Source organism: Metarhizium album, assembly GCF_000804445.1.
Source record: "Metarhizium album ARSEF 1941 chromosome Unknown scaffold_68, whole genome shotgun sequence".
NCBI classification, from domain to species: Eukaryota; Fungi; Ascomycota; class Sordariomycetes; order Hypocreales; family Clavicipitaceae; genus Metarhizium; species Metarhizium album.
Window position 1 is genome coordinate 1 of NW_024467642.1, and position 16,030 is coordinate 16,030.

Below are 16,030 nucleotides of genomic sequence, written 5' to 3' on the forward strand. Positions count from 1 at the left end.
TTTACTAGTAGTACTAAAGCTATAGCTAGTAAAGTACTTACTTATATTTATTCTTTATTTATAAAGTTTATAATTTACTTATAAATTTCTAGTAAGTACTTATAAAGTATATTATATAAAGAAGCTTAAAAAAGCTTTAAAAGTATATTATTTACTTTTTTTTTTAACTAAATATAATAATTAAAGAAGCCTCTATAAAAAAGTAGTATAATAACTACTTTTTTATTAAAAAAGTTCTTAAAATTTTAAACTTTATTTAGTAGTAGTAATAGCTTAGTTTTTATTTTAATATTAAATATAGCTTAAACTTATAATATTAATATTAATTTGTATAAATTTATTACTATAAACTAGTAGTTTTATATTATTTTATAAGCTTATTAAATAAAACTTTAGTATTTTAATTTTAGTATAATAATTAATAAAGAAGTAAGTTAATATTAGTTTATTTTCTTTACTACTAGTCTTTCTACTATATTAATTACTAGCTTCTATATAGCTATATATATATTTATTTTATAGTACTTTATTTATTAAAGCCTTAGTATTATATTTTTAGTAAGCTTTAGTATTATATAAATAGTAACTAGAATTTTCTAGCTGGTTATATCTACTTAAAATCTTACTAAATAAAATATAAATAAATATAACTTATATTATTAATAACTACTTTACTTCTAAGCTTTTTACCTTTAGCTTTTTATAAAATTCTAAAGTATACTTTATTAAGTATAAGCTTCTCTACTTTTTTACTTCTAGTTTATATTAACTTTATTAATACTTATTATTAGTATATCTTTATTTTAAAGCTAACTACTTACTAAGAGAGTTTAGTTTCTATAGTTTCTACTATATTAATTATAAAGTTTCTTCTTTAAGTAATATAACTTAAAGTTTATAGTAAAGTATTATAGCTTTATAATTACTAATTAATATATAATATAAAAAATATTTTAGCTAAAAATTACTTTATATATTTTTTTACTTAAAGCTTAATAAAACTTTATTAACTTAACTATATTAATTTAATTTATACTTTTTATTATTACTATTTTATTTTTAAACTAAATAAAGAAGTTTATAAATATTTTATTTAAATATTACTATATTTAGTTTAATTTAATAAAAGCTATTTTTTATTAATAAAAGTTAAAATATATAGTAGTTAAGTAGTTAGGAAATATAGTTAAGTTATAGTTTATAAATACTTTAACTTTATAGTAAAAAGTAACTTATTTTTAAATCTTTATAAAGAAGTTTTAAAAAACTAAATTCTACTAGTTATAAGTACTATTAGTAAATACTTTATTAGCTTTTAATTTATATAATATAAAGCTTTACTATATAGTAAATATAAACTTATTTCTTTTAAAAAGAAGCTTTATTTTAATAAGCTTTTATTTTAGCTTATATAGTAGTATTAATTATATATCTAGATAAAAAAAGTATAATAAATTATTTAGTATAATAAGTACTAATTTAGAGAATATAATATACTACTATATTAATTTATAAATTAGTTATATTTTTAGTTATTAATAGTTTTCTAAAGAGTAGCTACTTTAGCCTAAGTACTTAGTAGTATTATATTACTAGCTAATAGTAAGTTACTTTTTATAAAGTTTAAAAAGTATTTATTTATTATAATAAAATAAAGTTTATAGTATATTAAGAACTAGCTTTATAAGTAACTATATATAAGTATTATTAGTATTAACTCTAAAGAGAGAAAAGAAGAAAAAAAAAAGCTCTTTATTCTCTTTTTTTCTTTTATTATATATATATAAGTTTAATATATATTTAAAGCATACTTAATAAAGCACTAATATAGTGCTTTATACCTACTTAAGCCTACAGCTTAAGTTTATTATAAGTAGCTTATATAACTTTTATTTTATTTATTTTTATTATTTTATTAGCTAAACCTTTAGCCTTTATATACTTAGCTAGAAACTCTTTAATAATTATATTAAGTACTTATTAATATATAGTTATATTTAAGCTAAAAGTAGCTTAAATTTTACTAGTTTTCTTTTAGTATTATTTTACTTTACTATTAAGAACTAGCCTTACAAGTAACTATATATAAGTATTACTAGTATTAACTATAAACGTAAGAAGAGAGAAGAAGAAAAGAGAAAGCTCTTTATTCTCTCTTTTCTACTTATTATATATATATATATTTAATACTCTAGATAGCTTGTAGCTATATAACTAGTACATCTGCTCTTATATTAAGCCTAGAAAACTCTCTATAAGAAGAAAAACCCTGCCTGCTGCTTAATATTGCGTCTAGGCTTTATATTATGTTGTAATATAAGGCGTTTTCCTACACTTGTAACTAATGCTAGACTGCATATTTCCCTCTATCTATCCTTAACCTTCTCTCTATAGTGTAATATATAGCAGCTATATTACGTGCTAGCTTAATTTCCTACCCTAGAGCTCTAGGCCTACTAGCTAATTTTTAAGGTAGGCTTAGCTTAATTCTACCCCTTAATCACGTGATAAAGTTCACGGGTTAACTAATTTCCGGGTGACTAGGCCGAAAATTTAAGTGCCTCCGGCCGGGTTCGAACTAGCTCTCTGCTGGAGGGACAGAGCTCTATAGCGCTTAACTACTGCGCTACAGAGGCATTATATATATATAAGTTTAATATATATTTAAAAAGTATTTAATAAAGTATTAATATAGTACTTTATACTTACTTAAGCTTATAGCTTAAGTTTATTATATTTTTTTCTTCTACTAAGTATAGTTATATTACTACTATATAGTAGAGATATATATATAGTATTAATTTCTCTAGTAATTATATATTTCTACTTTATATTTTTTATATATAGTATATACTTAATATACTTCTATTTTATAAATATTTTAGTAACTTAATACTACTTATTATTATTTTTTTTAATAAGTATTATTAATACTTTTTCTATAAAACTTTATTTTTTCTGATTTTTAAAAATTTTATCTTTATTACTATTTTACTACTATTATTATAATACTACTACTTTTTTAATTATTATATTAGCTTAATTTAAGCTTAAACTTTTCTAAAGTACTTTTACTACTCTCTCTACTGTCGGCTAATTAAGGGACTCTTTATAATATAATCGAGATATAATAGATAGAGCTTATGTAATCTAGTTAATTACTAAGCATAAAATAATAGGGATTCTTAAGGTATAGTAGAAGTAACTTTAGATATAGTATAAAATTATATATAATAGTATATATTAAAGAGTGTAGTTATAGAAGCTTAAGTTCCTCTCTATCTAGTTAGGGGGAAGAAGAGTTATTTATAGGTAAATTCTATAGTAGAGCTGCCGAATTAAGCATAGATAGTAGCTTAAAATAACCTTAAAGGCTAAAAATAACTCTTGTAGCTGCTTTTCTGCTATAGAGTAAATTAGCCTTTATAGCTTTATTAGTCTTTTTATTAAATTCCAGCTAGCATTCCTCTTTTAACCTTATTTATATATATAAAGAAATATAGGCGTAAAGCATATTAAATTCTTACATACAAAATGCATGCAAACGTTCCTTGTAGGCAATTTGTGTGTTATAGCTGTTTCCCTTGTTTTTGTAGGTGTTTTTTATAGTAGGCAGTATCTGCCGCTGACATCTACTGCCTCTCTCGTTACTACTCTCTCTATATTATACTGCTTACTATATAGATAAATATACTATAAAAGAGAATTTTAATAATTTTAACTTCTTTAAGAAAGAGAAAGTTATTAAGATATATATATTATATTAATATAAAATAATTAATACTAGCTTAGCTAGTTATACCAAGAGTAACCGTTTTGCCGGTACATTCCCCGGAATGTTCGATCCATACGTCGGCACTGCTAAAGACACTATAGTTTTTAACAACAAAACGGCCGTCTTTTCACTTAATACGTGTCTCAAGCTCGGTGTGCAGTTTTCTGAGCTTGCAATCACAATCGTTGTCGAGAATGCAGGCTGGGACGACAAGTAGAGGTTATGCACACATAAATAAAAAATTCCCTCATTTTTACTCTGCGACTCCTTCAACATCAGATAGTTTACATTTGCACTACGACCATATAATAGGCCCCCCCCCCCCCCCCCCCCTACGACCATATAATAGGCCCCCCCCCCCACCCCCCGCGCTCGCCCGGCATGCGGCCATCAGCGGTCTGCTTTGACTTCTCGGCCTACATCTGCTGCTTGTGAGCCTCGGCCTTGACGTCGTGCTGTTGCTCCTTAGACTTGTCGGCAACGGTGTCCTTTGCAGCCGAGACTCTGGGTAGTGGTTGTTCATTATTATTTGATTATTAAAGGGGGGCCGGGCGGAAGATGGTAACGCTGCCAACACATACCGGTCGCCAACAGGTGCATCGGAGTCCTTGGCAATGTTCTTGTTCGCCTCCTTTGAGGTCCCAGTAGTGGCCTTCTTGGCCTGCTCAGAGACGTAGTTGGCGCCTTGCTTGAGTGATTCCATGATGGTGTTTGGATATGTCCTGTGAACGATGCTTTATTTGCAGATAGAGCATCTAGGAAACGACCACGTAGGAAACCCGGCGCGACTTGGTTTTTAAAAACGTCAACGCAACCCAAAACCAACAGGGATTGCGCTACACGTGATGCATGACGTTTTGAACCAAAAAGCTTGAGCATTAGACGTTACTCTACTCGGGTGGCGATACACGAGGGCGAAACGATGACGCCGCAGCTTTTTTTTTCGCTGATCTCGCTGCGTCATATTGATGCTGCCATGTTGGTGAGCCGGACCTTGAATTCCCCGCGACCTCCGTCATTTCTACGCAATCGGTGAATCGTTGTCATGGGACAAAATTCTCCTTGGACCTGTTAGATGGACTAGACTGCTTACTAAGCTGTCAGGGTTAGGGTTACATGACGACTCAGCAACGAGCGAGAATCAGGACCGTGAGCCCTAGAAGGCCGTCGTTAACCATCTCGCATGGGGGTTTACCTCACGAAAAAAAAGGCAATGTGTACAAGTAGCGTAGATTATTATTTTTGTTGGGAGTTGAGTAGGTAAGTTGTGGAAATAAATATTCACAGCAAAGCCGATGAATACCAGTGGAACCTCGCATTTATTAGACACTGCTTAGACAACAAGTCTATCCCCGAGGAATTGTCTGCAAGCTAGCGTCTAAAATAGCTACTGTTGAAGACAAAGGACCCCTTCGCAAAAGTCTGTACCATCACCGAATTGTCGGACGAACCTGCCAGTACGCCGCTCTAGATTTACTAAGCAAATAGACGCTGTTGATGAGGCATGTAGGCCCTTGTGACGCAAGCCGTTTTGATCATAGCGCGTCTTTTATACGTCGCTTGGCATTTCAATACGTCTATTGCGGCTCTATCACGTGCGATGCAATGAAGTCATGATTACATCAAGTCTGGAGCAGCTATACTGGCATTCGTTGGTAGTAATGCTAGCGACGCCGTGACGGTCGTCGGAGCCGCCGAAATAGAAAATGTCGGAAGCTTGCAGGTTGCCGAGTGCAATCCTAACCAACCCCTGTGGGTCTAGATACGAGTGGCCTGACAAACGTCATGGGAGCTTAGTGTCGAAAGGATTTACCTCCCTACTCCTACAGACCCCTTTTAATAATAATCTTCTACTCGCTCTAGACCTACCTGTAACGGTGAACCCGGCTAGTCGTTTTTTAAGACAACTTGTAAAGTTGTTCAAGTGTGCAACGTAACGCTAGCAGCAAAAGGTTAGCTTCGCAGTCATAGACACGTGTAAATCGAGAATTTAAACCTCCAACTTGCTACCCATGTCACGGCAGTGTTTTACTTCAATATACATGCGGGCGTAAAAGTTGGGGTTCTTACTTGAGATGGGTCTGTAGTGATGGGTAGGTGCCGGCCCCCGTTACCGGTGAGAACGGGTATATTTCAGTATTAGAGGAAACGGCAGAGATAACTTCAGTTTGTGTCTTCCCCGTTACTCCGTAAGTCGATAGTCAATCGTGCGTCGCCCCTTTTTTAAAAGGTCTCGCCAAAACTCACTATTGGCGCGTTGCATGACTACTAATTGCAGTGCTTACACGCAGCAGCCTGTTATTATTTGACTTGTATTATACTAGAAATATAAGGGCGTTACTGTTTACATAGGGGTCCTTGTTCATATCCCCTGCAAGCGCTCATGTTAGGTCACTTATGGCTAAGCTTGCATTGTGAGGGAGCCTGTTACCGGCATTACCTGGGGATATCATTGATGTTGAAAGTTGGCCGAACTAGGCCGAAAATAACAATAGAAGCAGGAGATTCTATTATTGAGTCAATTCAAATGGGCCACTAACCCATGCACATACGGAAAGGAAGTACAGTATGCACGAAGGGTAGAGCTAATCTAAATCAGGAAAAGTGCTATTGCATGACTTTTTGCAGTAAAGATACAAGTGTGACTTTTTTCCAACTTCAACGTCACTGCAGGTTGAGGCCATCACGAATGCTCCTACAGGCTCACAACAAATTACAATTGACTGCAATTCAAGCCTCACAAGCGCTGTTGACCAATTTCCCTCGATTGCAGGTAGTAATATGCACAATGACTTTTCCTCCCCCTTCCTCCCCCTTCCTCCCCCTTCCCCCCTATATGTGCACTCCAGCCGCCACAAAATAGATAGTTGCCCGCCTTAATTCTATGCAGTACCATCACGTCCAATATGCGACAGTTTGCCCCGTCTAGTATACATTTTCCATTAGGTTCAAGATATATTCCGTCGTGATAGACGTCCCGTTCGCGGGCTAAAGCGCTGTGTCGATGCAAGACATCGGTCTTTTCCAACTCTGCCTAGTCGACGTACTGTAAATGGGCCCTTAAGGCTTTCCCCCCGAGTACCATGATGGCTAACCAATTCAATGTATTTATGAGCCTGCATTTCGGTTCTCTCCGGGCGCGGGAAGAACCTGCGGCGTTGGAGCTTTTCGGGCAGGTCAATGTAAGCACGTCTTCGTCGCCACGGTTTCATGGTCAATCTTCGATCGTGTTTAGTATGTCATCAGCATAAACACACATGAAGTTGATTCTTATGCGCTCTGCGTCCGTTTTCCACGGCTTAACGAACTTGTAAAGGTCCAGTGAGTCGCGTTGGATATTCTCCAACGAGTAGTGCATCTGGGTGGCAATGGCCCAGCTCGAGTAATTATTCCCCAGACTTTATACTTGGGTTGCGACGCCGGTGTCTGGGCATGATCCGTTAACTCGAGCCACCTGTGTCTTGGCTTGCGGCTAGGGCATTTCTCTATCCACATACGCTCCTCGAGTGCTTGGGGTCACGCGAGCTTGTAAATGGACCAAGGCTGACGCCGTACTGCACCGTACCGTACCTCTTGTTGCAGAGCCTCGCTGCTCATCCATGCTAACAAGGGCGTGCAAGACAATGGGATATGCACAGTTATGGCTGTGATAAGTGCGACATCCCACTATCTATCTGGGATCTTTTGCATGTGCTTTCCGGGGGTGTGGCATTGGAGTCGGCGGACCACCACACAGCCAGTCCACAGGCTCGTTGGGTTTGAACGGCGTCCAGTCACAAGTCGTTTTATTAAAGAACCTCCATGTCCTGGCCGGGACTCCGAGTTTTCAAGGCTCTTTCCTTGCGCTTCGGCTGGTGTCTAGTCATTGGGCCCGCGAGTATTTGTCACTTCTGCCGCATCGGACGCAACAGCTTCTGGCAGGGTGTGGCCGGCTCTTCCTCCCTCGATATTTGTCTAGTCAACCATAGACTTGGCCTGTTGACTTGCGCTCGCGGCCGTCATGGCTTCCATTGGCATTACGACGGGCCAAAAAGCCCATGATGCTCTGCCGGATGGCCATGTCGAAAAGAGAGCTTCGGCAGCCGCGGTTTCTGTCCTGAAGCACGACTCGAAAGCCGAGGACGACGAAATCACCGATCTCTTCTCCAGCTTCCCTCCCCTCAGGGGGAATGATCACGAGCCGAATCCCTTGACCGGTCGCGCCGTGATTGTTGGCATCATTCTCGGATCGCTGGTCAATGCTTCCAACGTGTATTTAGGTAGGTAGCCTGGCCCGCAAAAAGCAAAGACGACCTGTTATTTTGGTTCATGGAGGAGGCTTTTTTTTTGGGAATTGCTACACGGGCATGACACTTTGGCTACACGGGCATGACTCTTACACGGGCATGACTTTTACCACTTCTGATTGGTCGCATTGTCTCTGTTAACGACGCTGGATTCTGCCACCTCAGCCGCAAGTACCTGGGCCATTTTAACCTTGCTTCTGTGTAAATTACTTCATTTCGGCTAAGCTACTACGCAGCAACCCAGTGGTCGCGCAGTCGGGGCGACCCCCTCGAGCTTGCTTTCTTCATTTTCGTAGCTTTTAATAAACCATAATACGGCACCCTATGCTGTAGAGATAGCGACCAATTCTTTCACTACAATCTTGTTCTCTTCTCAAGACGTCAATGTCTTTGCCTCGCACACCTCCTCGCAGGTCGCGGAGCCCTAGTCCCAGTGATCAATCACAAAGAGGAAAGCGACACAAATCCAGTCGGCGACGCAGATCTAGTCCTTCCACAGTTGAAGACCGACCACAATCCGCGAGTAGCTCTGCTACGAGTATCGGTCAGTTCTACGGCCTCGGGGACGAAAATGCACTCGATAACCTGTTCGCCTCTTTCCCGCAAACACTTTCAAGTCTCCCACACCCCCATGGTTCACAGGGCCGCCATGAGCCTGCATGGGGCCTTCGATCTGACTATGAGATATATCTTCAAAATGACTTCTTCCGTGGAAAAAGATGGAGCCAGCGAGTCAGAGCGCTTATACCAGGCCCAGAATTTGATCCATTCGCCTCTGAACCTCCCGAATCACCCCCATCCGCCCAGCATCTCCCAACAAGGACAAGAGCCGAGTTCGAGTCCGCAATGCGCATAGTACGAGAGGTTACCGGCGAAGGTCGAAGGCTAACTGTAGACCTTGCTCGATCATACGAACGTGTACAAGCTTGGCGAGAGAGATGGGGATGGTCACCATTAAGTTTCGAAGCATATGACTCTCCTCCACCGTACTCTCCACCTCGTAGGTCACCCACACAACCTCCTCGAATATCACCGACGCCCGAAAATATTAGTTCCTCGCCTATGCGACAGTCTCTATCTCCCGCCCCGGAGCCAATTCCGAACCCAATAATCCCTGGCGACCCAGCGCCCTCGGCCGAAGTTCTTTTTAAAACAACCAACGCATTTGCAAAGGAGAACGGATTTGGTATTATTCGGCGGAATAAATATTCCTATAAGGGACGGTTGATTAGGTACTCCATTCAATGCGACCGGTTTGGACAATCTCGGGCCTCGGGGGGTTCTGGTCTTCGAACCCGAAGGTCTCGGAAGTGTGATTGCAAATGGATGATAATTGCTGAAGCCCTAGAGGAAGGCAAGTGGCTTCTTCGACAACATAGAGACCCGAAACATCACCAGCATAACCATGAACGGAGTATTACGCCATCTGCGCATGTTTCCCACCGCCGCCTTACTACACCAGTTAAAGCAACCATCGAGTCAGCAAGCCGTCGCGCGGGTATTCGAGCCAGTGATGTAGCTGCTATGGTTGAGGAGCAATTCCCCGATACAACACTCCTGCGGAAGGATATCTATAATGCCCGTTCGTTCATTAACCGAGAGAAGCTAAATGGCTATACACCTACTGCGGCATTGATCAAACTCTTTGATGAGAAGAAGATCCCATACATCGCGAAATGGGCCGATGATGATCCAGATAGACTGCTTGGTCTTGTCTGGACCTTTCCGTACTGTCTACAGATGTGGAAGCGCTTCCCCGAGGTTATTAGCTTTGATAACACATATAACACTAATCGCTTCAAGCTTCCTTTATTCCAGGCTACTGGCCAAACCTGTCTTGGAACTGTGTTCAATGCTGCATTTGGCTTAATAGATAACGAGAGGAGGGAGGGGTTCCAATTCCTTGCAGAGAGTGTTCGCAAGCTCATTACAAAACACTCACTCAGGGAACCAGATGTCATCATCACAGACTTCGACAAGGCTATGAAAGCTGCCGTTAATGATCAGTTTCCAAATGCACAGCAACAGCTTTGTATTCATCATATCCTTTCAAACGTTTTGCTTAAATCGAAGACTAGGTGGACGGGCCAACGTGAGGACAGTACTACTAGCCCTAGCGCTAGTGACAGTGAAGACATTCCCTCACAGGCGGATGGCGGGTTGAGCACTACAGATAAGCATCTGATCGAAGATCGGTCGAGTAGTGATAAGATTCCTCATACTTACCAAGGCGTTGTTTTAATGTGGAAAAAGGTTCTCTATGCCGAGACTGAGGAAGCGTTTGAGCAGGCATGGAGAGATCTTTGTAAAGAGTTCGACGACCAACGAGCGATCTTACAATACCTCTACTCGACTTATATGCCTGTTAGTGCTCAATGGGCACGTTGCTTTATCCGTCGTTATCGTAACTTCGGAATCCGAGTTACGTCCGGCACAGAAGCAAGCAACAATAATATCAAAAGCTATCTATTAAATGGCATGAGCCACCTCTACCGACTCGTCGAGGCAATGCAGGATATGATACATGACCAAGAACGTGCCTTTAAGGATGCCTGTGGACAGGATGATGTCCTGACTGCTCCACAATACCTAGGTTCGATGGGAAACTATCTTGGTGAACTACGAACAACCATGTCATCGAAAGGACTTGGGTTAATCAACAAGCAATACTGTATTGCTCGCAAATTTCTGCCGACGGGGAAGAATCCCTTCCCCGACTCTATTGGACTTTGCGACGACGACTGTACGGTCTCTATTGAGCTGGGAATCCCATGCTATCATAAAGTCTACGCAAAGCTAGATTCTGACACACGTTTCACTAAATGGGAGGTCCACCCACGCTGGCGACTACGGGAATCGGCATCTCAAGATCCATACCGACGAATTCTTGACCCGAAAGTTGCCACTGCACTACGTGGAAGGCCAAAGAATACAGCGCAGGTTATCCCAGAAAGCCTAGCTATTACATCAAGTAGCCGATCTGATAATCAACCAAGTGGGCGACGAGGTCGACCGCCAGGAAGTCTCAATAAGCCAACTCTTGCTAGGAGAGTGCATAAAGCTACTCGAGAAACCATCACACAAACTGGTGGCCAAATTGGCATCTCAGCCCAGCAAGGGCCAGGTAGACCTTCTAAAGTCCTAAATGCTGGGAATACGACAGGCGTGCGGTACAGTGGACGGAGGACGCAACGAAACATTCGCAGGACAAGGAGTCAATGGGAACTGGCTAAGAGTGATGACGAAGATCCAGATTGTATCGTTGTGAGGCAATAAATTAAGTAGACCACATCACGTCTTTTGCCAGTATTTGACAGTTACTGGCTAACAGTACAAGGACGGTAGTTTAATCCGAAATGCAGGCTTGCAAGATAGCAGAAGACCAATCGCGCCCACAACGATAAGTGACACTGCAATTCATGGTGATGTAGGAGCTTGTTAGTGAAGTTGGCTACACCGCCTTTCCGAGGAAGTATCTGTGGGGCCAAGAAAGTATGCGACCAATCAGAAGTGGTAAAAGTCATGCCCGTGTAAGAGTCATGCCCGTGTAGCCAAAGTGTCATGCCCGTGTAGCAATTCCCCCAAAGATATAGTATACAAGAGCATCTACGAATACGCACACACGAAAAACGGGCCTGCCCCAGCTCCAACCACATGTCAAGCATACGTTGTTCCCTTGACGCTATCTGTGGTGAATAGTATCTCTGGCTAAATGCGAGGCGTTGAGTCCCGTCTCGGACTTCCTGACCTGTCTGTTATCCCAGGCTCCTGTTTAGCTTTTTTCAGGCGCGAACAGAGTTCATTCACCGACCGATTTGGCCGAGCGGAGACTCTCGCAGCTCGTTGCCACTGGCGCCTTGCAAAGTAGTTGGCGACAGCAGCCATCTCCTTGATGAGAGTCAGGTTTCGGTTGACGCCGGTGGATGTGCCTGGCCGTTTGTTTCGTCATCCTCGGGTCAACTTGCCAACCAACTACCTAGTCACGACGTATAAACGATGGAGCATCGTTTTTGTGGAGACTTGTCTTTTGCAGGCAAGCAAGACTTGCTTCATGGAGAAGTCCTCAGGGCAGACTTCCAAGCTGGGCTAGGTGAATATAGTTGGGTATGAATCCGTGTACACGCCTGGCACCGGGTTTATGTACACGGTGTGTCGTGTTGTCAGCAGTCCTCGAGGCGCAAGACAAGCAGCAGCCACGGCGTAGACTATTAGCGCATGACTGCCGCATCACCTATTTTCCCGGCTTTCAGTGTATAAATCGAGACATGTCTTGTCGTGGTCTATACAATCCGGGGGCTGAGCCCACCCTCTCAGCTCATCGGACAAAACTCTAAAGTGGTTGACCCGGCGCATCCGAATCGCTGCGGCTGAAGGTCAGCCGACTGCCAAGTCCACCTCCTCGGGGCGGGGGTTGTCCCTCATGCTACTTGGCTTCTTAGCAAGTCGGACGGTAGTCAGATGAACTGACTATCAGACTGCCACACCGGTTGTCGGCATTGACGGGGCCTCGGCTGGGACCAAGCATCGTGGATCGGGGGGGAGGGGCGGTTATGGTGTTGCAATTGATATTCAATCACGGAATCTTCCATAAAACTCAACTCCAGGTGAGAAGGCGCCAGGGGCATGCGAGCTGTGAAGCAATCTCGGGAAGCTGACACTCAGCAGCGGCGATTTGTATCAGACCAGTGAACCTTGAACCCAGCGGTGGCCACAATCCGACGGCGTAGCTCGTCCCATGGCCGCGCGTACAACTGGGATTATCTGACTCCTTGGAGCAGAGAAGCACCGGAATAAACTCTGCTGAGTACGAAGCCCGTGGATCATGCCTGGCGTACGAAACGATGATGAGCTTGCTGGAATAATCACCCGCCGTATCGGGTATAAGTAAATGATTTCGGTCATGCGAGAGAGGGAGAGTCTTTTAACTCAGCCCAAGATATACATTACTTATTAGCCGCTTCTGCCGTTGGAATCATGTTCTTCAAAATCATTGCTGCCGCCGCGTCGGCCCTTGCTTGCCTGTCTGCTGCTGCTGCAGCTCCTGTCCACAGCCGCGCCTCGTCTTCGGCCGTGATTGAAGGAAGCTACATCGTCAGGCTGAAGGAGAATGTTGCTACCGACACCCACATGTCCTGGGTCAGAGGTATCCACGCCAGAAGCAATGGCAAGAATGACCCTGCCGGCGTCGAGCGCGAGTACAACGGCCCGGCGTTCCGGGGCTATGCCGGCCGTTTTGACGAGCAGACAGTAGAAGAGAGCAGTAGCGCCGAGGCATGTCGCCATAGCGTGCTGCGTGCGGCTTGCGATATAAGGTCAACTTGGAGACCATTTGGCATGGCTCGGCTTGCCGTGTCTCGCAGCCGTCCAAGGACGAGCTGGTGGAAGTGAACCCCCGGCCCACGCATCACCACCGCGGAGGGCGACAACATGGCATGGGCGATTCAGTCGGCACCCAAGACCGCAGACGCTTGGTCTGCTAGTACGTACTTGATTGGCGGCGCCTCGACAGGGGCCGGATGATGAGTGTGGGCAAAAGTGTCATGGCTCTCCACACAAGGTCGATTCAGGATCCAGGCAGAGTCATCTTGCCATCCATCCACTACGACCCTACGTACCCGTATCCCCTGTCTCATAGGCTACCGGTTTTCTTTCTTCCTGCTTCACAGAAAAAGAAAGGCTAGCCAGAGAGCCCGCAGCATCTGGTGGCGCTCTCATTTAGTATCTACTACGGAGTGAGTACTAACTAGCGCGAGAAGCGGGAAAAACGGCGCCTCGACACCACGACCGGATGGGCAAGACGCAGCAACCTTGAACCATCCGTTGGAGGCCTATGTGCGCATCTGGTTGGACAAAAGCCAGGGGCTCTCCTGCCTTGGAGCAGATGCCGGGCAGACATTTCATCCATCCGTCCTCACGCCTCACGTCCATCGATTTCATGTCGATTCTCAGCCGTTTCCCGCCCCACGGTCCGACCGACTCCGGGTGGCCGTCCGTCCGTCCGCCCGTCCGCCCGTCGGTCGCTGGTTTTTGCTTCGACCGACTTCAAACGCTCTAAATCTCGGCGTTGCTCATCTTCCTCGCCTTCGCGGCCGTCATCCGCCTCTGTTCATGGTTGGGTAACGATGCTGCGCGTTTTGCCTCATAATGGCCCTTGACTCCGCACCTCACTTGACGGATGCTGCCATATCGCAACTATGGCACTTGATCAAGACCCGAGGCTTGGATCTGGACGCGGTATGTGGTCGTGTGTGCACTGCACCCTTGGCTGTTTTCTATCTTGGCTGCGATGCCTGTTCCACGTGTCAATCCCCGTCTATAGCACGGCGCAAACTCATTTCCGTCGGCAACACCCATCCCATTGTCGCATGGCTTGCCACAGTCCCCTTGCGCACCAAAAACCTGACTGACTGACTGACTGACTCTGATGCGTTCTTCTTCTAGGGCGGTTCCCAAGATCCGAGGCAGGGATCTGCTCGAAACGACTCTTCGGGCGGCGGAACTCTAAGCCAGACGGCAAACAGCAAAGCATCGTCACTCGCAAAGCTAGGCACAACTTTCATTCCTGTATCCATCTTCACGGCCGTATGCCTCGTCCTCTTCATCCTTTTGCGTCGGTTCTGCGAACGCGTGTATGCACCAAGGACTATTCCAGAGCTAAGGAGCCCCGAGTGAGTCCCCCTCTCCATGCCCTGCCACCATGCTCTCACCCCGACGGACTATTCGCGGGGGAGGCGACATTATACACGTGCCTTGAGCATCACTGCTAATCACCATGTGCAGCAAGCCCAGCCCAGCCCTTCCCGGAGGATGGCTGGATTGGATTGTCCCCTTTTTCAAGACGCCAGACACCATCGTTTTGAACCACGGATCCCTCGACGGCTTCTTCTTCCTCCGCTTCTTGAAGATCCTGCGCAATATCTGTCTCGCTGGCTGCCTCGTCACTTTTCCCGTGCTGTTTCCCATCCATGCGACAGGGGGCGGTGGCCTTGCCCAGCTGGAACTGTTGACTATAGGCAATGTGCAGGACCCTCAAAAGCTACTTGCGCACGTCTTTGTCGCATGGGCCTTCTTTGGTACGGTGCCTCTCTTGTATACGTATTTATAGTCTTGCCGAGTCCCGTGTTTTGCTGTCCGGGCCCATCTGCTTGTGCTCGTCTTTACTCGACACGACTTGCGCCAATGCTAACTATATACCTTACTTGCAGGGTTCGTGCTCTACATGATTGTACGGGAGTGCATTTACTACGTCAATCTACGACAGGCATATCTTTCGTCACCGTACTATGCCGACCGTATCTCGTCTCGCACGATTCTGCTTACATGTGTTCCAAAGGAGTACCTGGACGAGCGTCGTCTCCGGAGACTGTATGGAGACTCGGTCAGGCGCGTCTTTATCCCGCGAACCTCCAAGGCCCTTGTCAAAATGGTCAAGGAGCGCCAACAAACTGCCGAGCGACTGGAAAAGGCCGAGATTGCGCTGATTCGAATCGCCAACCGGGCCCGTCAAAAGAAACTGGCCAAGGATTCCAAGCTCGCCGAGTCCTCTGCTGCCGCGGCATCAATTGCCGAATCGACGGGCTCAAAGCAAGATTTAGTCGGGGTCCCAAACGACAGCACGACCAAGGACACAAGCCGAGGCGATCTGTACGAGGTGGAAATACCGGGGTTCATGATTTGCATGGAATCTCTGCCCGGTGACGCTTCTGAGAAGGACAGCGACACTGGTCAGCACCAGGGCATCAAACTGAATGACGTGGCTGTGGATGAGAAATCGGACCAGGACGACGAGTATGAACATCCATACGGGCTGTCGGCGAGCCTCCCCGACGTCAGAGGATCTGTTGCCGCCCAATGGATTCCGGTCGAACGGCGACCATACCATCGGCCGATTGGCAACTTCGGCCGCCGCGTCGACACCATCCGATGGACACGATCGCGACTCCGAGCTCTCAATCTCCAGATTTTCAAG

General features: G+C 44.2%; 3 protein-coding genes across 3 annotated transcripts; 2 read left to right on the plus strand and 1 right to left on the minus strand.

Annotated features, from left to right (window-relative positions):
- Nucleotides 1-4,191: 4,191 nt before the first annotated feature.
- On the minus strand, nucleotides 4,192-4,478 carry MAM_08442 (glucose repressible protein Grg1; the record flags this gene model as incomplete). Its single annotated transcript, XM_040827239.1, has 2 exons — nucleotides 4,192-4,279; nucleotides 4,357-4,478. 2 exons carry the CDS (start codon nucleotides 4,476-4,478, stop codon nucleotides 4,192-4,194), a joined length of 210 nt encoding a protein of 69 aa, XP_040674763.1.
- Nucleotides 4,479-7,775: 3,297 nt separating this feature from the next.
- On the plus strand, nucleotides 7,776-11,337 carry MAM_08443 (uncharacterized protein; the record flags this gene model as incomplete). Its single annotated transcript, XM_040827240.1, has 2 exons — nucleotides 7,776-8,034; nucleotides 8,561-11,337. The coding sequence occupies 2 exons, from the start codon at nucleotides 7,776-7,778 to the stop codon at nucleotides 11,335-11,337; spliced, it is 3,036 nt and encodes a 1,011-aa protein (XP_040674764.1).
- A 1,698-nt stretch (nucleotides 11,338-13,035) lies between these two features.
- Nucleotides 13,036-13,449, plus strand: MAM_08444 (subtilisin-like protease PR1D; the record flags this gene model as incomplete). Its single annotated transcript, XM_040827241.1, has 1 exon — nucleotides 13,036-13,449. One exon carries the CDS (start codon nucleotides 13,036-13,038, stop codon nucleotides 13,447-13,449), a length of 414 nt encoding a protein of 137 aa, XP_040674765.1.
- Between the last annotated feature and the right edge of the window lie 2,581 nt (nucleotides 13,450-16,030).